The sequence below is a fragment of the Glandiceps talaboti genome, chromosome 13 (genome assembly GCF_964340395.1).
Source record: "Glandiceps talaboti chromosome 13, keGlaTala1.1, whole genome shotgun sequence".
Classification (NCBI taxonomy): domain Eukaryota; kingdom Metazoa; phylum Hemichordata; class Enteropneusta; family Spengelidae; genus Glandiceps; species Glandiceps talaboti.
Genome location: NC_135561.1, coordinates 11,590,629 through 11,615,078, shown reverse-complemented (window position 1 = coordinate 11,615,078; position 24,450 = coordinate 11,590,629). Strand labels below are relative to the sequence as shown.

Below are 24,450 nucleotides of genomic sequence, written 5' to 3'. Positions count from 1 at the left end.
ATGTATTGCACCATATTATGTGTACTGCTACTTAAATATATTTACACACAGATGAGTTGATAGTATTAAGTCATTATATCTAAGAAAACTGTTTTAAAAACCATTTCAGTTACAGCTAGTGCAACTTGTAAAGGTACATGTTAATTAGACATAGACATAGATATTTATATGAATATTTTATTGATTACATAATTTAATTATTAAAACATTCCTTTAATTTCAATCTGAAGAGAACATTATATCTGTACATTTTAAACTTTAATTAGGCCTAATAAAAAAATTGTGTGGTTCCGATTACACTCAATTTTAGAATAGGTGTGGTAGGTAGATTTTTTATTTTATTTTATGATATTTTTTTCATGTGTGAGTGTCTAGTTCAGGTTTTCCATTGTTTTGCAAAATGGTCTCTGTGCTGTTTATTTCTTCTTATCAGATATACAGCCATTACAGATTGGAAGAACAGTTTTATATTATCTTTTTTTAGTTGATGTCAGTTGCCGAATCTATTTCTGGTGACACTTCACAATTTTCGTGATTTTATTATTTTTTTCTTGAATACATTAAAAGTTTAAGGTTGGCAGTGAAAATTTAGGTGGGGGTCGGGTAACCAGAACCAAACAATTTATTTTTTTCTAGGCCTTAGTTTTATATATCTTTAAGCTTAAACAGTGACATGGAATAACAAAAATGGGTCAACTCTTCCTCCTGGCACACATATTGTAATAAAATGTGGATATTATGGAAATACGAAAATATTTATTTCATTAGTAATTACAAATAATTGAAACATTCCTTTGGTTTAAGTCTGGGGAATATATTATATCTCCATAGTTTAAATTTTTGTACATGTAGGTTAACTGATTTGGAATTACAAATGAAGGTTGACTCCCCCTGAAGGCACTCCCCCTGAAGGCACTCCCCCTGAGTGTACATGTAATTATTGAAGTAGGAACAGTGACCATGTGTTGGGTAGGAGAACTGAAATACGATCCAACTTTGACATTTTCAAAATGTGTTCTCAGTAAGTACTGTTCCCATGGTATTTACATACATCTGCAGGTAGCTAAATACACCTGTCAATTATGATAAAGGCTACCTCTATGTCCTTGCAGACTTGGTACTTTGTTGATTCTTTTCTCTGCTTAGCCAAGTAGCAAAGTTCACTGGATTCCGCTGTATACCACTGCTGTGTGTCAAAGGTCACACACTTGCCTGGCAACATTGGCAATTTGCCAACTCTATATCCTCCATGTTCTGTGCAGTTTTCGTAGTGCATGGTTTACGATCTGTGTAAATTTATATTGTATCTCCACGAAGGAAACTATTTTAAACGATTTCATCTCACCCATATGGAAGATATACACATTTCATGTAAAAATTTTGAAACTAAATACAGGAAATAAGGCGATTTATTTCTGTTGCACGTATTTTCACAGAAAGTAAACAAACCACACTGAACTGGTGACACCCTTTCAGCTCTGATTGCAGAGGGCTTTCCTTGAACTGCATTACCAAATATGGCAGTCGTATCATGTGCTATTAATAATGCACTATTTTTGTACCACCACATGCAGTTGATCAGATGACATAGCTGCTGATGCATTGTGATTGGTTGCCACATGGCGACATCATCACCTGTGGCAACCCATCACTTAGTGAGACACTGTCAGTCATAATTGGTGTGTACATAGCAAATTACACTATACATGTACTAGTACTAGTAACACATACATACATGTATTATGTTAACAAACAGAAATACAACTGCTGACATCAGACCATGGAGAAATGGAACCTGTTATAAACAGGGAAAGTAAACAAATGAATTAGATTAATAACACTTGGCTTAGCATGTTAGAACAGCAGAGATTTGTATTACACACCATGGTTTGATAAGAACAGCAAATTATTGTCTCTTTATGTGTACATGAAATGCCAAGGGAACTGGAAGTTTGTTTGTGATTGTAAAGTGGCCACAAAACTGTTCTTATTGAATGAAATACAAGTCTCTGTACTTCCAACATGCTGTGTCAAGTGTTATTAATGAATCCAATTCAGTTGTTTACTTTCCCCATTTGTAATAGGCTCTGTTCGTCCAGAAGTCATACAAGATATAGGCTACTGGCAAAAGTATCTAGGGAATATTTCAGTTCTGGCATTCCATTTCTAGATGACATACATTTACACTAGGCCAACCATTGTATCGGATAGTAGTAGGAATGCTGCATTGGCTTGAAATGAAATGAAATGAAAAGGATATGATGGTTTTTTTTTAACACAACTTAACTGAGGTTCATTTGTGCTATAAGCATAGTGAAATTTCTGTCTGTTGTTGTTTTTTTTTTCCACTGGGGAAGAAATCGTACAACTGCCAACATCAGACCGTGGACACACAGAACCTGTAACAAACACGGAAAGTAAACAACTGAATTGGATTAGTACATGTACATGTAATACTTGGCACAGCATCTTGGAAGTATAGAGACTTCCATCATTTGATAAGAACAATTTTATGGCCTTTTTATGTAATAGTTCACATTCAAAAACAATTTCAAGTCCCCTGGGCATTTAATGTGCACATAAAGAGGCCATAAAAACTTCTTATCAAACCATGATGTGTAAGTATACAATAAACACCTGTGGAAAGATAAACAACAAGGCGGAGCCGCGTTGTTTATCTTTCCACCCGTGTCTATTGTACTTATGCCTGACAAGTTCACAGGATAGCAGGATTAGTCCATCTCACCCTTGCTAGACTAGATTAAGATAAAGTACACACTGTCTCACCCCTTGCATAGACCCTCCCTACCAACTTTGCCAGGCTAGGTGATGATAATACTGAGATGAAAGTGTTCACATTCGGATGGGGACACACACAGCATGCAGTGTTCACAGCGAAACAAATAAGCCACATACAACATTCACAAGCCCTGATATGGCTTTCAAATATTTCATTCTTGAGACCATGGAGGCTTCCCCTATATTTCCATGTGCTGGCATATGGTTTTTGACTTTGCTGGACTGGTTTTACTTGAACTACAAAGGTCAACCTAATGGCACACCTTCTAAATCCCCCTTTGTCTTACACTATCCAATACTGATAAGACTTCAGCAGCAACTCAGACAAGGAGTTGGTTATAACCCGCTACACAAACTTTAACATTAGCTCCGGTAGAGGACTGCTAATCCCGTACATGTCAAACAATGTGTCAACATTATGACAGATAAAGGGTATTAATACAAGTTAGTGTTGTTCCAACACCCTGAGCCAAGTGTTATTAATCCAATTCGTTTGTTACTTTCCCTGTTTGTAACATGTTCTTTTTGTCTACAGTCCGATGTCAGTAGTTGTATAATCTCTCTGTGTCATGCTTCATGTATCATGTAATTATTTATATGAAATAAATATAATAAAAAAAAACACCTTTCATATCTGAACTACACCTGTGCCTCCTCAATGTCTGATGTGCATTTGTGTACATCAGTGACATCTACATAATTATCTCCATTGGCAACTCATTTATTCGAGAGAAAACACTGTATTCATTGGATATAAATGAAACTGAAAAGTAGGAATAGATTTCTTTTGGTCATTCAAAGTGTGCATCATGTGTAACTGTGTATTTGAATAAAGTATTACCTGTAGTAGTCTGTTAACAGAATTATACCAAATTACATTACAACTTGTACAATGGTGGCAGGATTACCTGGAAGCTATATAGAATTATGACTGGAAATCAACTGTAAGGGTAAACAGAAGGATTCTTTGTCAAAGAAAACATTCAAGGAAATAATTTTGTACAAAATAAGTAGAGGGATGTGAGTTTGGGTTGTCACCAAGTGGTTGAATTTTTTTTATAATGGCGAAAGTTTTACATACACATACATACATGCTTACATACATACATACACACACACAAACACACACACACACACACACACACACACATACATACATACATACATACATACATACATACATACATACATATATCCCAGCACATCCTGTTTGCATGTGTATATTTATTTAAAATTTTAAGAAAAGGGGTTGATATAAATATATAACTACATTTGTAAATACATGTATACATGTAGGTAGTCATTCTGTACAAACAATCGTACAGTGTAGTTTTGAAGTTTCTGTCATCAAAATTTACACAAACACCATCATGCAGTGAGCTGTACATAAGAACGGTATATCATATTTTGAAATGGTGCCAAGTGCAAGTGCATTGTGGGTATGAGCTCAGTACAATACAGGTCATGACCTTGCCATAACTTGTGACTAGCAATCAAGTATCAGGAGGGTTTGCCCTGTAATAGATAGAGTGCAAATAAATATTGTGTGTGAAGCATTGCTGAGAAGTGGAAACAAACACTTGTGAATTGTAACTGTGGATGGGATTGTTTTCTTAATGGAAAACTCTTGGTTCCCTATATATACTTGCATGTTTAATCAAAGGTGTGATGGGAAACCCCAGTAATAAATCTGGCATACATGTAAAGTCATGTGGAATTTAACCTACATATGTGTACTTGTACTCACTTCACTTGTTGTGTAGTGTACTTTGGACTAGATTATCATTAGTGGGATATACATGTATCTCATACACAAATTTACTATAAGCATACATATTATTGAGCTCGGTTATCTCGCTGTACATGTATGTGAGCAGCAAGTCGGAAAAACCCAACCTACATGTAGTGCCCTGAATTTTTAATCATGTTCCATAAATACCTCTCTTCCCTAGAAAAGACTATTCTCATGGTGAGCCAAAAACAAATATTTATTGAAAAAAGAAAGAAAGTAAACATTAACCAAAAAATAAAATATGAAAATTTGTATAAACAAATATGGTTAATTCCAAGTCCCTATGATCTGACCATTAAATATGTACACTCTGTGCACTATCATATTACCTGGACTACCAAATCTATATGTGTGGTAGTTTGTTAGGACCAATGCCATTGAAAGAAATAATGTTTTCTGTCATTTTTAGTGGCCTAAAATACGCACTTATAGATTTACAATTAATGTGTAATTTTAAATCTTAGTTAAGATATAATATATTTCTTGAAAAATGAAATAAACTCAAATGATGCAATGGAAAAAAGACATTTTATTCTAGTTTTAAACATGATAAAAGTTCAAATTTGTCTTTTGGAGACTATGGCCTTCCCTACCAATGGAAATCAATAGAAGATTTGAGCTATATATATAATACAGTTCACTTGGCTAAAATCAGACAACCAAGCATAGACATTAAATTGAGTCCTGAGGCTGTAAGTGATTTTCAGTAAGATTATTCCAAGAACTACTTTGCATACATATATACATAATGTACACGTATAGCCTCAGTTCCAAGAATTTGTGGCGAGATTTGCATATAACAATAATAGATTGACAGTTTCAGACAAAAAAAACCCAAACCATTCTATGATTTTCTTATAAATTATAATTGTACAAAATAATTGTACATTTGCATACATGTACATATAACAGAATATGTAATCATTAAAATGAATTTTTGATTGTCTTAATAATATTACATCAGACTAGAGGGAAATACAGGGTACATGTATAGTACTGTAAATTTTAATGTGCTTTGAATTTTATTTATCTGTGGCAACTGATCTGTAACTCAAATTTAAAGCTATTATTCATAAAATGCAATTCTTATAGAGAGTACATTGTAGCTCATTTTAGTGACTCCCCGAGTTTTACATGTACAAATGTACATGCATGCATTCAAAGATCAGTGGAAAATAGAGGCACTACACACTTGAAATGAAGATTCAATGAAAATGTACAAATAATAATAATAATAAAGTGAATTTATAATGCACCTGTCCTCCAAAGAGCTCTTGGTGCAGACACAGAGTATTAGCAAAAACGAGAGAATACAGAAAAACAAGGTACATTGTACATGTACATGTATGTAGTGATCCATAATGATATGTCAAGTCAAGAACATACACCAAATACAAATGTATATGTGTATTACTGTACTGTATAGAGTGCAAGTCAAATTCATGAGTTACATATAGTTGTACATGTACATGTATATACACATACATTTACCTCAGTGTACATCAGACTCCATCGATCAAAATCATGGGAGGATGTCAAAATGTGATGACAAAGCATGTGTGACAGGTACATGTGGTTATAGCCTTCTTGGTCAAAGCCAAGGGAAACGATATAACAACAAGATGTATGCGCACAACTACAGTATGAGCATTAGATATTGTGGGGTAAAACACAGAGGTAGGGTGTTTGGGTGAACAGAATAATTACTGAGGTAAATCAGAGGTAGGGTGTTTGGGTGAACAGAATAGTTACTGAGGTAAATAATAACTGTTTTAAGAGAGCAATATGAATGAAGAAAATTGAAAGGGGAAAGTGATATTGAAGCTGGGTACATGAGCAATGATAACAGGGTAGAAATTATCATAAGCTGGGTGCAAATTGTTGATAGCTGAGCACTGTTAAAACCCAAGGAGAACATGTACCTGTGTACAATGTCTTTCTATGCCAGCAAACCCTCATTAGTTTTACATTGTATTTATTTGTTCTTTCTTCTTCTTTTTCACAGACAAGCGGGAAGAAGCCAAAGGGCTATTGAAGAATAAAGGTGATGCTAAATCAGGTAAGCTGTTTTTCAATCACAATGACCCATTGATGCTGGTCAGCTTTACCAGAAAAAAATTCAGTTGATGAAAGACTTACATGTAACATGTATGCACAAAGGTGTAGTGTTTCAGTGTTTTCACAACAACAAAATACATATGTGTATGGACAGGACATGTGTGTATGAAAAGAGAGTATACATACTTATGTAATTATATGTTTTACAGTAAAAGTTCAGTCAGGGTTATTTGTGCCATTATTACAAATGTCAAGAATGTGTAGCCAAAAATTTTGGGGAATGTGTGATGTCATCAAGTTTTCCCATCAACCCTTGTAGGAAATCTCCATAACAGCTGAACATATCAAGTGTAGTAGGACTTCTTGACAAAATTTCCAAGTTGAGTGAGTTATAGAGGTGATAATTTTATCCCTCTCAAACTCACATGTAAGTTGATAGCAGTAATAAATGCAAGTGTACTAACCACAGAAATGCAAGTCTGACTAGAATTTACCTTTAACTTAAAAGGCTGTTTTCATCATGCTACCCACTTACTAGTAATACATGTATGTGTACAATAAGTATCTGCATGCATACCAAGACTTCAGAAAGTATCTGGCAACAAATTATGAACAATTAATTGAAATTGAATTTCTTGGGTGAGGATGATGAATACTTTACTACTTTAAAAAAAGAAATCATTAAGATTCTGGTTATAACTACATTTTGTAATGTGTATCGTATAAACTAAAATATATAATGATAATGACAACAGTTAATTGTGAGGAGTTGGAAAGAAAACAAAATTTACGCATACAAGAAAAAAGCAAAACATTAATATATTGGTAATAAATGAATAAATAAATGATAATCACAAGTGTGTAAATTTCATTGTTTGCAGGAGATAATGCACAGGAAAGCCAAGACGGTGTACCAGCCAAAAGAGCACGGATTGACACCAGCAAAGCAAATCAGAAAGGGAAAGGGAAAGGGAAAGATAAACCACCAGTCAGGAAAACAAGAGCAAGGACTGCAAGAAACAGACTTAAAGGGAAAGGTCTAGGGAAAAAGCAGCCAAAGAAAGTTGGAAAGAGGGATATTGAAACAACAGATATACAGGATACTGACAAAAGGAAAGTGCGGACACGGAGATCTGCAGAAAGTGAGCTTATGAAAACTGCAAGTGACAATAGCCAACAGATTGATAAATATGACCTCATTAAGTCAAGATCAGCAAAACTTGCCAAAAATAAAGAGACTTCGGACAAGAGTACTGAAAAAAGCCCCCAGGCACCATCTCTAGAAAGGCACAAATCATTTTCAGAATCAAGGGGTGACAATGAATCTGATACAGAAATGCCTATTCTACAGCCAGTGGAGGATGAAGGATCGGTACAGGAAAACAAAAAGGAGCATGTTGTAAGCAGTGGAGAGAAAAAAGAAAGCAGGATTGTGACAGAGAACATGACTGCCCAGGAAGCACTTTCAAGGAAATATGCTCTGGAAGCATTATTACAGATTACTCACACTGAATTACATACATTATCAGCCAAGGAAAGGGATGAACGCATGCACCAACAGCAAAAACATTTGCGAGAACATCAGCAACTTCTTCAACAGCACCACAAGCAACTACATGTTGAGGAACAGCAGAGCACATCAGGACAGGGAAATGTGGAAGGTGAAATGGAAGAACAACAGGGAGCAGCTGTAGGAACGTACAGATCAATTGTGAAAATGTCCGACACTGACAAAGGAATTGTAAAATATCAGTTGAAATCTGATACACTTGAGGAACAAGGGTTGAAATTAGTGTATACTGCACAAACTGGGGACCAAATTGAACACAATCCAATAAGCTATGGAGCTTACAGACCAAGAAAGTCCAGTAAACCTCTAGATCCTTTGAGAGAGGTTGTTAAGAAGGACAATAAACCACCCAAGAAACCTGGTAGGCATATCTGTCAGTTCTGTGGAAGGGGATGTGCCAAGCCTAGTGTCTTGAAGAAACATATCAGGTCACACACAAATGAAAGACCCTATCCTTGCAGTATATGTGGTTTTGCTTTCAAGACAAAAAGTAACCTTTATAAACATAAGAAATCCCATGCACATGCTATAAAAGCAGGACTGGCCCCAAATCTTGACGAAGCCACAAAGATTATTGATTTCCAGGATCAGGATAACATAGAGGACTCAGAAACTGATAGTGACGATGATGAAAGTATCACAGATGGTAGTCCAGAAAGTAATCCTACAAACCAAAATATAGCCCGGCATCAAGAGGGTGATTTTGAGGAATCAAATTATGCTGAAGGGAATTATACGAAGATGGCGCCTCATTTTATCCATGGACATCCGATGACTAGTCATACTCACCTTCCGGAAGGAGCTATGCCTATGCCTGTATATCTTATGCCAGTGTATCCAGGAGAAGCAGGACGATTGTTTTATAGTCCGATACCTCCGTCTGCTATGATGGGACCTATTCCGATAGAAAGTCATGGTGTAAAGGATGGTCATCTTGAGATAGATAAAAGGCTTTTGTCGCAGAGGTTGTATTCCAGACCAAGCATGTTTGCAGTTGAAAAACCACCAGATTCGACAATTGTCAAGCAGAGTGAAACATTGCTAGAAGAAACTATAGGACAAGAAGAGTCTAAGAAAGATGGTACTTCAAGTCCGACACCCAGGAAAGTAGAGGATGGTGAACAATGTCAAGCAAGTGGAGAGAAAAGAGGTTCCTTCTCAGCTGAAAATGTTGCTGGTTTTCAGATAGATATGCAAACTGGCAAAGCTGTACCAGTGACACATAATCTAACACCTCAGTCAACAGCACCACCTGCTGCAAAATTTAGTAATTCAGGAGCTCCTAGTCCAGGATCAGAGTGCACTGCACCTGCAACACCTAAAAACATTGATAGACAAAGCCTTACAGAGCGAATAAAGCAGCTGATTTCACAGAATCAGGCTATTATGGACAATCCCATGTTGGAGAGTGTAAAGCCCAGAAGAATGGCTGGCCCAAGGAGAGAAAGTGTGGACAATATTATTATTACAACTGAAAGAGGTGATGGTACAGTATCTGTAACAACAAACAAGGAACAAGCAAAAACAAGTGATGCAGTTGAACAACAGGGAAATCAAGAGACAGTAGCTAAGCCAGCAAAGGAAACAAAACCTAAGAAGGAGAGGAGGAAACGAAAAGACAAGTCAAAACTTGTTGACAATGCAAGTAGTCCAATTGGAGTCCCAGTTCAAATGGATTCTATTTTAGCAGCTGAAATGCAGAGAAATGAATCTGAAGCAATGATGCCTGGTAAAAAAGATGTGATTAGGAGTATTTTGATGCAAGGACAAGATGCAAGCCCTCCTCAGACATACACAGGACCTCCCTTAAGTCCGGGGATGCAGTACCCAAGTACAGCTCAGTCAATGGAAAAGGTGAAGTTGTACAGGGAGATTCCTCTACCTAGTGCTGTAGATATGAAGAGTGTTCGACAGGGAGGAAAACCAATAGATATGCCTTTTGAGGGACAGTACGGGATACCAGCAATGCATCCAGGAATGGAACCTCAGATTGCAGACTTTGCACATTCAAGGAAACCAGGTGCAAAGAAACCAAAGCGAAAGAAAGAGAGAACAACTAAAAGTGGGAAATCACCAACTAAAACAGAAAAATGCCTTTTTCAAGAGGCCCACAAAGAAATGTTACAAAAAGTAAAAGAGTTTGCAGGACAAAATTTAGCTGCTAAAACTTCAGCTCAGGAAATATCAGTGATCCAACACACCAACGCAATGTTAAAATCACAGAATAAGTCAGAGTTGAACAAAAGTACTGTAGATCAGGAACAAAATCCTGAAGAAAATCAACAACAACAAACACAAACATCAGTACAAACAGCCACAAGTGGTCCTTACTTACAACCAACGGAAAGTTCTGTTGGTATAAATCCACCAATATTAAAACTTTATGAAATGACAGGGACAGAAATAGAAAGAGCCAATAGGACTTGTTCAAGTGTGTCACCTGATTCTGAAAGAGTCAATAGGGCTGACTCAAGGACATCACTCGATTTAGAAAGAGCCAAGTTGGTTGACTCAAGAACATCACTCGATTTAGAAAGAGCCAAGCTGGTTGACTCAAGGACATCACCTGATTTAGAAAGAGCCAAAATGCCAAGGACAAGGACATCATCTGAATCAAAAATTTCAGATTCAGAAGAGAAACTTGAAATATATCAAAATCAAGAAATGTGTCATGCCAGTAACAGAACTGAAAAACATGTTTCAATATTAACAGCATATCAAGAAGATACAGAAATACCAAAGCAAAGAATAATTCTGGATTACTCACAATTACCTCCTCTCGACATCACTAAAATTACTCTGTTGAAGCAGAAACAACAACTTGAGAACATTGTAGATACAACTATGTGTTCTACAACCACAACTAGTGTAAGCAGTCAAGTTCCAATACAGTCACCACGTAAAGTTACAGATTATTCAAGAATACCTCCTCTACCAGAAGACTTTGTTTTCAACCCCAGTCAGATTCAGAAGGCCAAGAGACCAACAGATCTATCAATAGAAATCCCAGTAACTCCTGCTCTATGTTTGAACAGAAAATCTTCATTTGAATCTGTAACCACTGGTTTAAACTTGCCAACAATTTCAACAAGTGTTCCCAGACTAACTGAGCCTCCTGTCTCTGTACATCCACAGTCTGCATCACAAGTCTCTGTGCAACCAATAAACATGTCATCAGTTTCTGTGCAACCAATAAGTATGTCATCAGTTTCTGTGCAACCAATAAGTGTGTCATCAGTTTCCGTACAACCAATGTGTGTGTCATCAGTATCAGTGCAACCAGTTTCTGAACAACCAATGTGTGTGTCACCAGTTTCTGTGCAACCAAAATGTGTATCGCCAAGTTCTGTACAACCAGTTTGTATGTCATCGCCTGTAATCCAATCAATAACAACATCTCCTGCAGTCGTCCAGTCAGTTGCTGTATCTCCTGTTACTGTTCAATCAGTTTCTGTTCATTCAGTATGTGTGTCAACCACAGCCATCCAACCAACTGTTGCTGAAACAATTGCTGCAACAAGTCCTTCACTTGCAGTTTGTCAACCAGGTGCAGCACCAACAGCTGCTGCTCATGTACTTCAAATCTCACCTACTGTGAAACCAGTGATGTCTTCTGGAATTCAGCCATCTCCACCTACAACAGTTCCTGCTTCCCCAGTTGTTATGTCTCCAGTGCCTGCATCATCATCTGTACAATCTAGACCTGTTGTGTTATCACCGTTTCTTCCAGGACATTTGACAAGCAGTCAAATCATTGCTATTACAACTATTTCTCCAAGCCTTGCATCTGCACAGTCACAAAATGAAATACAGAGAAGTACAGAGTTTTCAGGAGGTCCTGTGCCACCAAAGCTACTCATTTTCAGACCTGGAGAGCCTATTTCTGTTACAGCCCAGAGAATAACAACTCCAGTGACTCCTGGGACACCTGTCGGTGCTGTCTTGTATGCTCATGTTCCTTACGGCAATGCACCAGCAACTCTTCAAGCTCTTACCCATGTAACATTCTGCTGTCTTCAGCGACCTCAGCCCATGTACGTTGAACAGGGTGCTAATCACGCAATTTCTATGTACTCAAATTGGAGAGTTGGAAACCAGAATACCAACCCTCTTGGCATGCCAACTAAGGTGTTGTTATCATTGTACAATTCCTCTAAAATAAAGAAATGTGGACCTTTTTTTGTATCTGCGGCAATCACACCCAGAGGAGCTGGTAACTTGACACACTCAAGTCTTTGGAATTACAACTATGCTGCCAAGACCCAAGATGCCACCGTGAAGAAAGAAGCAGACTCATCTGAACCACTTTTAACACCCACTAGTAGCACAAGTAGTAATGGCAGTAAAGATCTTCCCCCAAGAGAACAGACTCAAGATACTATGATGCAGGAGTTAATAGAGAGAAAAATCAAAGAGAGAAAAATGAAAGAATTGCTTGAAAAGACTGAACCTAGCAGAATTCCTATCTTCCAAGGTGGTTACAAATCCAATGAGGACTATGTCTATGTAAGGGGAAGAGGTCGTGGTAAATATGTTTGTGAAGAATGTGGAATTCGATGCAAGAAACCAAGTATGCTGAAAAAACACATTAGAACACACACTGACCTTCGGCCGTATCATTGTAACTTTTGTAACTTCTCCTTCAAGACGAAAGGAAATCTGACAAAACACATGAAGTCTAAAGCACACAATAAGAAGTGCCTAGCCAATGGTGCTCCTATCTGTGATGATGGAGATTTAGATCAGTCATTGGATGGGGCATATTATAGACAGAACCCGTATGATGATAGGGATGATGACCACCAATTCTCAGATGATGAAGATGATGAGGGAACAGACTCTGCTGACTCTGAATCTGATGGAGAGCGAGATGATAACTACTCGGAACAACCCATGGAAATTGATTCATCATCTTCAGATTCTACTTCAGTGAAGCTTGCTGTGGACCATCAACCAGCTTTTGTTGCTATGGCCAAGCCAGGAGACTCTGCCCCAGACATCAAGGAGCTTGTGACCTGCAGTAACACAGGACCTCAGATCTCACTTAGTGTAGCACACCAAGCTGTAGCTACAACCACCATCGTATCAGGGCATACCTTTGGACAAGTGATGATTCAACAAATGTCTGAAAACATGATTGAAGATGGGCTTGAAGCTGAAGCAATGTCTGCATCAGGGAGTGATATGCAAGTTAAGAAAGATGCAAGATTAGGGGGGTTAATTGATGCTCTGAAGAACAGAACCAAAGGACAGTTCGAATCTGGCACAACTCAAGGTACAGAAGAAAATATGACTGAGGAACAAGCAGCTGTGAAAAGTGAGAAACCTGCACAGCAGCAACAACAGCATCAACAACATGAGAACCAACAACAACAGCAACAATCACAACAGTCTGAACAGTCTCAAGGAAAGACAACAGAGCGAAAACTGACCAAATCAGAAGTTGTGGGAAAACTGTCACAACATCTAAGCAACAAGCAGCAGCTGAATCTACAGAAACAAATGGCGGATAGACAATTGATACAGCAGTTGCTTCAACATCAACATCAACCTCAGCCTTTGCAAGGACAAGTGACAGATATCAAGCGTTTAAATCAGCTATCTGATTCATACTCTTCCCCAACCTTGATGATGTCGCCACAGAAGGGAGCAAAAATGTGTTCTAATCCGCCTCCAATTCTTGATAAGTATGGACACATCACCCCTCCGTTACCGTACCTTTCAAACATGTATGCATATCGTGTGTCAACAAGAGTGAATGAGTCAACATTTGGTCAACAAGTGCAACCCAAATCACCTGTAATTTCACCAACTGCTGTCATGAAAACTGAGGTGACAGAGACTGTGAAACCAACAACTCCCAGTGTTGTACAAACACAACTAGCAATGCCAACAGTAACACTTAGTAGTAATGTAGTATGGACAACTCTTGTGTCTTCCTCTCAATCCGGTCATTCAACGTCTGATCAGACAAGCACTGTTCCAGCTCAGACTGCAAATCAAGTTAACACACAATCAAAATCTGGAACTTTAACATCAAGTGTTGGGACTACTCCTCCTGTAAGCAGTATTTATCTGAAGATACCATCTACCGTTAATGTGTCTGCTACAGTTGCATCCAACCCACTGTCCCTTCCAACCTTTCCTGTCTCATCTGCTATTCCACCAGTTTTAATGTCAACTGGTATGAGTTTGAAATCTCCTGTAGTGGTCACAACAACACAAACAACTACCCAATCAACCTCTCTGCTGCAGTCCACAAACATTCCCGGAACGGAATTTATATCAGGACCCAAAGTTATTGTCCAGCCAGTGAATACCAATGAAGTTGCTGTCCAGTCTCTGGGCCTTGGATCAGCAACTGTTGCTGTTAGCTCCACACTACAAATTCCTTCTGCTTTCACCAGTGGAAAAATGTCAGTATCCTCAGCACCATCAAGACCTCCCAGAAAGACTGAAGCCAACCAAGTGTTCTTCCCATCTGGAAGAGGACACCAGACAGGAATTTCAGCCGGATTTGTCATACCAAGTCCAACTCTAGTCGTTCCAGAGTTTGCAAAGTTACAGAGGTCTTCTGATCAACAATCTAAAGCCAAACCTCAACAACAATTTGGTGACTCTCTTATATCTCCTAATGAAAACACAAGGAAAAGACAACCAGCCATTCAAGGCCAAACAGGGTTTACTTTCCAAGATATTGTCTCAGTTAAGAATGAAGGAATAATGCCAGAGATGTATTTTCGATATGAAAATACGGCCAAGTCAGTGCCAGAAGGAATAAATGTACCAATTAATCTGATGTCAGTGGCTACCTCTAATTCCAGAAAAGATGCCAATACCTTAGGTCCAAATCTTAGTACTGAAACAGTGCCTAGGAAATTAATGAGAATGTCAAAAGTAGCACCTCCAGACACAGAACCTATTTCAGATGATGAGGACAGTGATAAGACAGATAGAGCAATTGCAAAAAAGTCTGAAGAGATTGCAACTTTTAGAGGAAAGCCATTCACCAGCTCCATACATACACCATCATCAGGACTTGTTGGTCCAAGTCGATGGTCCACACCACAACAGTCGCTTGGATTTTCACAATTTCAACAACAGCCAGCATCTTCACAATTTCAACAACAGCCAGCATCATTTGTACATCCAATGTCAGCACAACAACATCTTGTGTTAGGATTGAAAACATCAACTCAACCAACACTTGCCACTGATTCTATGATGTACAAGCATTTCACTAGTGGACCAAAATCATACCTTACTAGTTCTCATCAGTCTGTTCCAGAATCAACAACATCAGCATTTATGACAGGGTCAACAACACCAGCATTCATGACAACACTGTCACAGCAACAAGCCCTCATAAGGACAACAGCAGCGTCTCATCTACATACAGTCACTGTAAACACAGGGATAGGCGAGCCCTCTAAGTACACACCAGAATTTGCCAAGAATCCACCAAATTTACAACAGACACAAGCAATGACATCTTCCCCGACTCAAGCAACGTTGCCAGAGAAACAACCAGCAGAACACTCATCAGTGCCAACTTCTTTATCTGAATCAACAACATTGCAAAAACAATCTGCAGGAAAATGGAAAGCTCCTGTTTTGTCCCCAGAATCAGAATTGCCACAAAGCCAGTATACTGAATCTATTTGTTCAGAAGCAACAGTAGAGGAATCAGCTGTACCAACTCCTTTGTCCAAATCAACACCATGTCCAACTAAATCGCAATCTAAAATTCCATCACAGTTACTTTCTTTGACTGAATCAATGACAACAACAACTTCACAACAGCAGTCCATTGCCAGTGTAGAACTATCCCAGCAACAACAAAAACAACAACAAAAACAAAAACAACAACAACAGCAATCTCCTAAAAGGAAAATCCAGCATTTTCAAACATCTACTGACACTAAAGCAATTGGATCACAGCGACAGTCTGTTATTGGAGCAATTCTAGCTCAACCCCAGCCATCCTCAAGACCAGCAGCATCAGCTGATCAACCAGCAGCCTCAGAGAAACAAATGTCACCAAAGAAAGTATCTATTCTTGGAGCAGCATTGTCACAACCCACAATATATAAGTTACCAGCTACTCTCCCATCTTCATCAGAAAGAGCACCGCCACAGCCTCCTGGTGTGGGAAATATTGCAATGCCTCTCTCACTTGTCACATCAACATCAAAGCAGTCAGCAGGTGGGACTCCCATATCATCATCATCAGCTCATCAGACATCAAGTGGACAGTTACCATACCAGGTTGCTGCTGCACTGAATATTTCATTACAGCAGTCCAAGGGCGGTAAAACACACCAGTCACATCAAAGTCTTCCTGTGTCTTCACAAAGCTATCCTCCATCTAGTCAGACTTTGATACAGATGCCACAGGGTGCAGTCGCTCTTCATTCTGAAGCCAGGATGATGCAACCCTTACAACATTCTAAAATGCCAGGTTCCAGTGCCATCAAACAACTGTTGTTGTCCCGACCTCCTCCTCGTCAACTGAGTCCAGAAGAAGCATTGCCAGGTCGAATGCCAAGCATGACACACCACTCAACAACAGCTGATGTTACTATGACAACAACACAGCAACATGCTGTCATGAGTACCATTGCAGTGCAAAGAATGTTACAGATAGATAATAAGTCAATTGTCTTGATGCCTCATTCGCCACACTCTAAACCAAATCTTCCAGCATCACCTGAAGAATCGTCCAAAGAAATTCAAACAAGTCCAGGACTACTTAAATGTAGTGTTTGTTTGAAGGAGTTTTTAAAACCTAGTCAGCTTCGTATTCATATGAGAATACATGCTGATGATCGGCCATTCATATGCAAAGAATGTGGTATACCATTTAGGACTAAGGGACACCTCCAAAAGCATGAACGTTCGCAGTTGCATTTATCTAAAGTGGATGCTGTAGAACTGCCAACATCGGATAGCAGTCATGATCCAAGACCTTTTAAATGCAAAGAATGTCAGATTGCATTCAGAATACCTGGACACCTAGCTAAACATTTGAGATCCAAGTTACACTTGAATGCTATTGACAGACAAGGAAAAGGTCTCCCTCTTGACAAAACTGATGAAGAAGCATCTGAGAAAAGCCCATCATCAGACTCCGAACTCCTTGTGCTTAGTCCTAGTGAAGAATCAGACAGATCAATTAAGAGTCCGGAAGATGATGCTCCGGATAATTCAAAAACAAGGAAAGAGAGTTGGGAAAGTGCGACTGAGGGAGTTAGTAGAACAGAAGAAAGTGATGAGATGGACAATGCAGGCAAAGAATGCCAGGCAAGTAATAACAACTTGCAGAGTACACAGACAACAGATAGTGGGGACAAATCACATACACAGTCTCCTGCGAGGACTACTACAACAACAACAACAACAACAACAACAACAACACAACAGTCATTGCCAACAACAATAACAACAACTACAACAACTGCTGCAGCTTCTTCTAAGAGTTCGTAGAAACACTTTAGAAAACCATGCTTTTATTTGAAGAATTTAATGATTCCTGCCATGATATTGTACTGCAAAGTTATCTGAAATCCCAAAAGACATTGTTCAACAAACAACCTGGAATGGGCCATGTTCTATTCATATGTTAAACAAGTGTCTGTATGTGAAGTACCGCCGGAATAGAACCATACAGCAACTGCCTGTAAATGAACAGCTGACTTTGATTTTCGTTTTGCACCTTCATATCATCTTCTCAACTTACTCTGCATGAAGGCATATCCCATATGATTTCTATCAGTTGCTTGCAAATTAAGTTACATTTCCCAGAAAATTCAAGTTTGTCTGGTATCAAAATAATGGTAATGTCCATGTGCAAAATGTTTATGATTATGTTTCCCAGTGGATGCAATAGAGCTACATAAGTTCAAATGCAAATAGCATATGATTTTGTCGTTGTAAACATTTATACAATTTTTGTTTTATATAATAATTGCATGAAAAGACATGCTTTTATACCATAGTAGCCCAGTTACTAAATGATCAAGAAGGAATAATTGTATGTTGACACTCTCCTTGTATGTTATAAGTTTTTATATAAGTGACATACTAATTTCTTAATTGATTATAATTTTACTTCAAAGTTGATTTCAAATTAATTGGATACGGTAATATTTGTTTTGAATATTTTTATTTCTAGTATCTAATTTTGAATTGAAAAAAATGAATAATTCATGACAAGTGTTTAAATACATACGATTATATTTGTGTGTGATTCAGCCGACACCCCACCCCCCCACCCATCCCGCACCATAGTGTAAAGTTGTGAGTTCCAAATTATGTACAAACAAAAGGAACACTAGATACTATGTTGCATTGTTATGTAAATCCAAATGACCAAACCATTATTATCAAGGGAGAGCTGTGCCAATCATTTGTAAGACTTAACCATTATCCTCAAGGGAGAGCCTTGCTTGTTATTTGTAAGACTTAACCATTATTCTCAAGGGAGAGCTATACTTGTTATTTTGAAAACTTAACCGTTTCTCTCAAGGGGGAGCACTGACTATTTTCTGAGAGTTAACCATCATTCCAAAGGGAGAGCCCCGCTCACTATTTCTATGACTTTACCATTATTCCAAAGGGAGAGCACTGCCTATAATGTCTAAGACTTAACCATTATATTCAAGGGAGGGCCCTAGTGATATGCTTATCAATTTAAAATCAGGAGCTAAAGTTTATGTTGTAACTTCTCCAACCTATTGGGTAGTTTTTAGCTCTGTACAAGCAACTGATAAAAAATGTATGGGATTTCCTTTATTAGGGTAAAGAGAATCTAAGTAGTACACTGAACCCAACCAACATGGTTGTAAGCATGAGTTCTGAAAATGATACGTTTGGCATCGTGGACTTGAGAGAGTCCGTCTACAGCCAGATTGAAACTGACGATGACGCAGAAAGAGAAAGCAGTGAGAATGAGAAGGATGAAGGTGGTTTATTAGATTTCTGTACTGTACAATGGAAGTACAAGGGTGTGGAAATGTCTCTGGCAGATGTAGATTATACAGGAAGGTCCTGTTTTGAAATCAGTTCAAGTCGAGGAGCCAAGAAAGAAACAAAAACAAAACCATGTGACAGCACAGAGAGCTGGGTGTCTAATTTCAATGGCAAGCCAAGCCTTGTTGGTGGAACGGAAATCACAGAATCGTTATCAAGACCTTGCCCCATTTGTGGAAAGATATTCAAAACTGTGAATTATACAGAAAAACACATGAAGAATTCACATTCTGAGATTAAACAATTCAAATGTGATTACGCAGGGTGTGATCGGAAATATGCATGCAAGGAGTCTTTCAAATACCATATGTTGACACATAGCAGAGAAAAGCCTCACCAATGTCACCATTGCGGAATGACATTTCGTTTCATCACTCAGTTACGTATGCATGTGTGTTGCCATGGAGCTTGCAAGAGTTCAACTTTGGAAGAGTGTGAGGTGACTTTCAAATCTGGGGATAATAGTTGTCAAGAACAATATACTGGCCAGGAGGATGAATACATCTGTCAGGAACACAAGTCCGAGACTCCATCTCAGGATGTGTGTCAACTTCAGCAGCAAATACAGATAACTACACAGGTTAGCACAATTGAGCTTTTTTAACTAAACAGGTCGACATGAAGCCATTTCAAGATATCCAATGATTTGAAGGCATATACATTGAGGCCAAAAAAATATAATTGCTTCTAGTCAGTCTAAAGTGGTGTGACGATGCAATTTTTTTTTTTTTTTTTTTTTTTTTTTAATTCTCAACAAACCTGTCACTCAATCTACTATTTATGGCAGTTACTGTTCTCAAGTTAGTACTTTGGAAAAAGTGTGTATATTGGGCAGATGTCGTTTGCTTGTTCATGATTGGCTCTGCAGTTGTCTTCATTTCTAAAGCATTTCCTCTCATAAAATATTCAAAAGCACTGCACAATAGTGAAAAGAGACATTAAAAAATACCATACAAAAAAAGAATTAATGCACATCAGGTAAAATTACTAAATTAAAACAAATTCTAATAAGAGATTTTAAAAACCTATATACAAGGAGAAAATCAACTGTTAAAGTGGAATTCCAGTCTTGGAGCACAGAAGGCAAAAACCCTATTATTTTTGCATAATCATGAATTTTTTTGTATATGTTATCAGGACATGAAAATTGAGGACATTACACCAAGATTGAGGAGAGTTTCATCAGAATCAGAGAAAGGAGAAATGTACCAGAAATCTAAATAAGCATGATGACAAGTGACGTCAGATAGAGATATTCTTTGCATACATCCGACATCCCAACAACTTACAGAGATGGAAAATCGTCGTTTAGTTCAAGACATCAGAAAGGAATCCACAACAAGAAAACTCTTCAAACATCTCAATAACTTACACACAATGAAAACCATCATTGTAAGTCAAGACATCAGAAGAGAAATCACAAGAAAACTATTCACACATCCCAGCAACTTACACAGATTGAAAGTCATCTCTGAGTTCCAAACATTAGAAAAGAATACACTACAAGAAAACTCGTCAAACATCTCCGCAACTTACACCAATGGAAAATCATCGTTATAAGTCATATCAAGACATCATGAGAGAAATCACACAAAAATCGTTCAAACATCCCAACAACTTACACAGATGGAAAATAATCTCTGAAGTTCAAGACATCAGAAATTATCACATGTACACAGGGTAAAATTTGTAAAGTTTTGTTTGAGTATTTTACAATTTCTAATTGAAGCTATATCCTGAAAAGAATCAACATTTTACTATCATTCAAAATTTCCATTTTCATGTTCAGTTTCATGGCAATCTTTTTATGACTAGAACAGCAGTTCATAGTCAGTAGAACTTGAAGTCTTGTGTAAACTTTACAAGTTAATATTCATGTATCTATGAGTACTAGCTTCAATTAGGAAATGTACAGTGGTGTATATTGAATACCAAGTTTGTAGGTTGTTGATATCTAAACATTCAAACATACACAGATGACAGCCATAACAAAACTTAGAATGCCAATGTGGTTTGTAACAGTGTGATTGCTTTCGGACTGTTAAATATAGTCTCTATTGAATGGTCAAATTTTAACATCTGTGACTTTTCAATCCATCTCGAACAGACTTTGATAACATAATAATGTTAATAATGCAGTCTTTATGTTGCCAAAACTGGACGAATATGATGATACATAATTGACTAGACATTGGTCACATGACAAGAGAGCCCAGTAACTTTTCATTAAACACACCCAATACGTAGAGACTTTGGATGGAAATCCAAAATAAAAAGTTTTATGAAAATTGACGAACTAAATAAAGTCAGTCATATGTGACTGCTATTCTATTTATTTGAGAGACAAGAAAGTTTTGGAGTCTAAAGAGCTCTCGTTTTGATATCAGACAGAAGTTGATGACTTTTTTATGTTGACAAGCTTTGTTTATTATTTATATCTCTGGCAGTTAAATTTGATAAAAAGATTTGGAACTGTGATAATTTTGAGAATTAAATTGTTACACCACAGTAAAGGGACAGGGATTTCACATTCAAGAAAATATTTGATATTCTGAACTTGATTTAATTAAGTTTTAGAAAATATTTTTATGACCCACTGCTCTATGGATAATGATCATTGTATAAATAGCCGTAAGAAAATACACCTGATTTTGTTGTGGATACAGGAAATTGCTCCCCCTTTGAGAACATGGAGAACTTGATAAAACTTGTAAGAATGAATCAGTATAAACAGTGTTACAGTGTATTGGATTTTTTCACTGAAGTAACATTGATGTTAAAACCAAACAGTGTCATTGTTTAGGTCAAACGTCAGGTTAAAGGTCAAGTCAGTGGGAACTCACTAGAGTCATGTTTTGAAATACTTGAAGCTGATTGATGTCATGAAATAATCATACAATGTTGACATGAAGTAAAATTTGATAGGAAAAACAAAAGTTTCATATTTAGAGTCAAAGGTCAGGTTAAAGATCAGTGTGTAGTTAATGGAGTTGTGCTTTCAAATATGAAACTGCTGGTTGAAATAAATCATGAGCTGTTGACATTTTGGAGAAATGTTCAAATAGTTCACTCTGACTGCTACAATATAAGCTGACACAAAGTGCATTAATCTTTGTAGTCTGTAATGTATGCCATGATGGGGCGCCCTCACACATCAGTCAACCCCTTTCAGTTCAGGCCGGTGAGGGCACAGCGACACAGCATATCTTACAGTCTATATATACATCCTTTGTTGTTTATAGTTATTGTTTATATCTGACCAATACATACTGAAATGTTAATAGTTGTCATTTTGGTAGACATCTTTTTTCCTTGAGTAATATCCCTGGACAGTGTTTTGGGGGAACCCCGGTGACAAAAGGGGGGAGTATGGTAAAACTGGCATAGTTGCCAATATATTGTACAAACATATTGGCAGGAACTCTGGTAAAATAACAGGGGAACACAAGTAGATTTTACCTGCTTACTGCCTTTAATAAAAACACTGCTGAAACCTATATCAGAACTGTGAAAGATGTTATCATGTACTATTGTGGATTTTGATGTCTGAAATGTAAAATAAAGCTGGTACCATTTATTAGCAGGAGGTCAAACATGGACTGGTATGGCACATAATGGATTAGTTGATCAAGACATCATAGCTGTCATATGAACAAATTGTAGTCTAGTTCCTATACAGTATCATTGCCATTTACACCTCCACTTACAGTATAGTCAAAGTCGTTACTCTAGAAGTCCTGAAATGCAATTTAAAATTCATCCACAGAAACCCATGCAGTCATTAACATCATGTCTTTGTTAATCAATCACAAAATTCTAACCAATAACATAGTCCCTCATAAAGTTAGTGTTTATTGGGGCAGTTATGTAATGTCCAAATATGGCATATTTGTCAGCTCAAGTTGCTACTTATACACTGCATACATCAATGTACAGTTGGGATTCACTGATTGGCTGAACAATTTTTTGTGCTGACTGAGGGACTTTGACCAGACATGGTTTAGTAAGAAACTATGTTGGCATCCAAACTAAACAAATTGATGCCAGGATGTGACATGGAAGTTGTCTTGTCTTGAGTACAATAGAATGCATTGTATCTGAAGCCTTTCATAGAACAGTGTTCCTAGGAAGTATACAGTACCATAGTATTTGTTGTTAAAAGAAAAACAAAATACCCGAATTTGACAAATGATTATGCTAGGATGTGATATGGGGAAGTTTACAAACATTGGTTTGTATTCATACCCCAATATATTGTAAGCTGTCTTGAGATAGAGGATCAACAGCTGTAGTTCCAAGAATCAATTTTGATAGTAACTATAATCACTTTGGAATTGTAAAATTTGCAACTATTGCGAAGACCTTCTGATCCACCTCCTACAGACATTGATCACGCAATGATGTTAATAATGCAGTGTTACATGTAATATCACCGAAAAAAGATGCAGATGTGTGCATATACATTAAATAATGTGTTACCAAGAGGTGCCCAAGCAACAAAATGTCAAATGAGTAGTACAACCCCTACCACCGAACCTAATCACCCCTTCTTTGTGATCAAACGGTATAACCCACCATTCACAATCTTAGGGGACAATCCAAGTTGTGGTGAAAACAGGATGATGTGATAAAAGAGAAATAGTTGTTGATAGGTACATCCTGAAACAGCTGAGTAAAATCACCAATATTTAAAAAAAAAATGAACTCGTCACCAATACAAAAAGACAAATGTTCAATATTTTATGATACTGCTTGTGTAATGAGAGACAACATGTTTGAAATAGTAAAAAGCAAACAAAGAAAAATGTTTAACATTTCTTTATATCGCTGGTGTAATGAGAGAATTTGGATTATGTAAACATGTCAATCCTGTCAGACTTAAGACATAACTGATTTATTACTATACCAAAACAGATGTATATATTTTTCTAGTTTATTACAAAAAAAAAATTAGTTTTATTATTTATGTTTTGTTTTTGTAGCAACTAGCTATCTTATTGAGACAACCAAACAAGATATATATATATTCTAATTGTGTTGATTTTCTTTTAATGTTGTGTTTTTCTTTGAGATCATTTTGGAGCAAGACCACAAGTTTGTGTGGCAAATTGTAAGTGATATTAAATCTTGTACATATTTTCATATATCATTCAAGGAAATGAAGAGGATGTATTTTCTTCTGTAAAAAGTGTACACATTT

The 24,450-nt window shown here is 37.3% G+C and overlaps 1 protein-coding gene across 1 annotated transcript in view; it reads left to right on the top strand.

The window, feature by feature from the left end:
• The window catches only part of LOC144444241 (uncharacterized), a 35,556-nt gene extending 11,106 nt beyond the window's left edge, over window positions 1-24,450 (top strand). Inside the window, exons 2-5 of the mRNA XM_078133655.1 lie at window positions 6,597-6,650; window positions 7,531-17,522; window positions 19,018-19,830; window positions 20,388-24,450. Of these exons, the coding sequence (XP_077989781.1) occupies window positions 6,597-6,650; window positions 7,531-17,522; window positions 19,018-19,830; window positions 20,388-20,474 (10,946 nt within the window). The 3' untranslated portion in view covers window positions 20,475-24,450. The remainder of the gene's footprint in view (window positions 1-6,596; window positions 6,651-7,530; window positions 17,523-19,017; window positions 19,831-20,387) is intronic.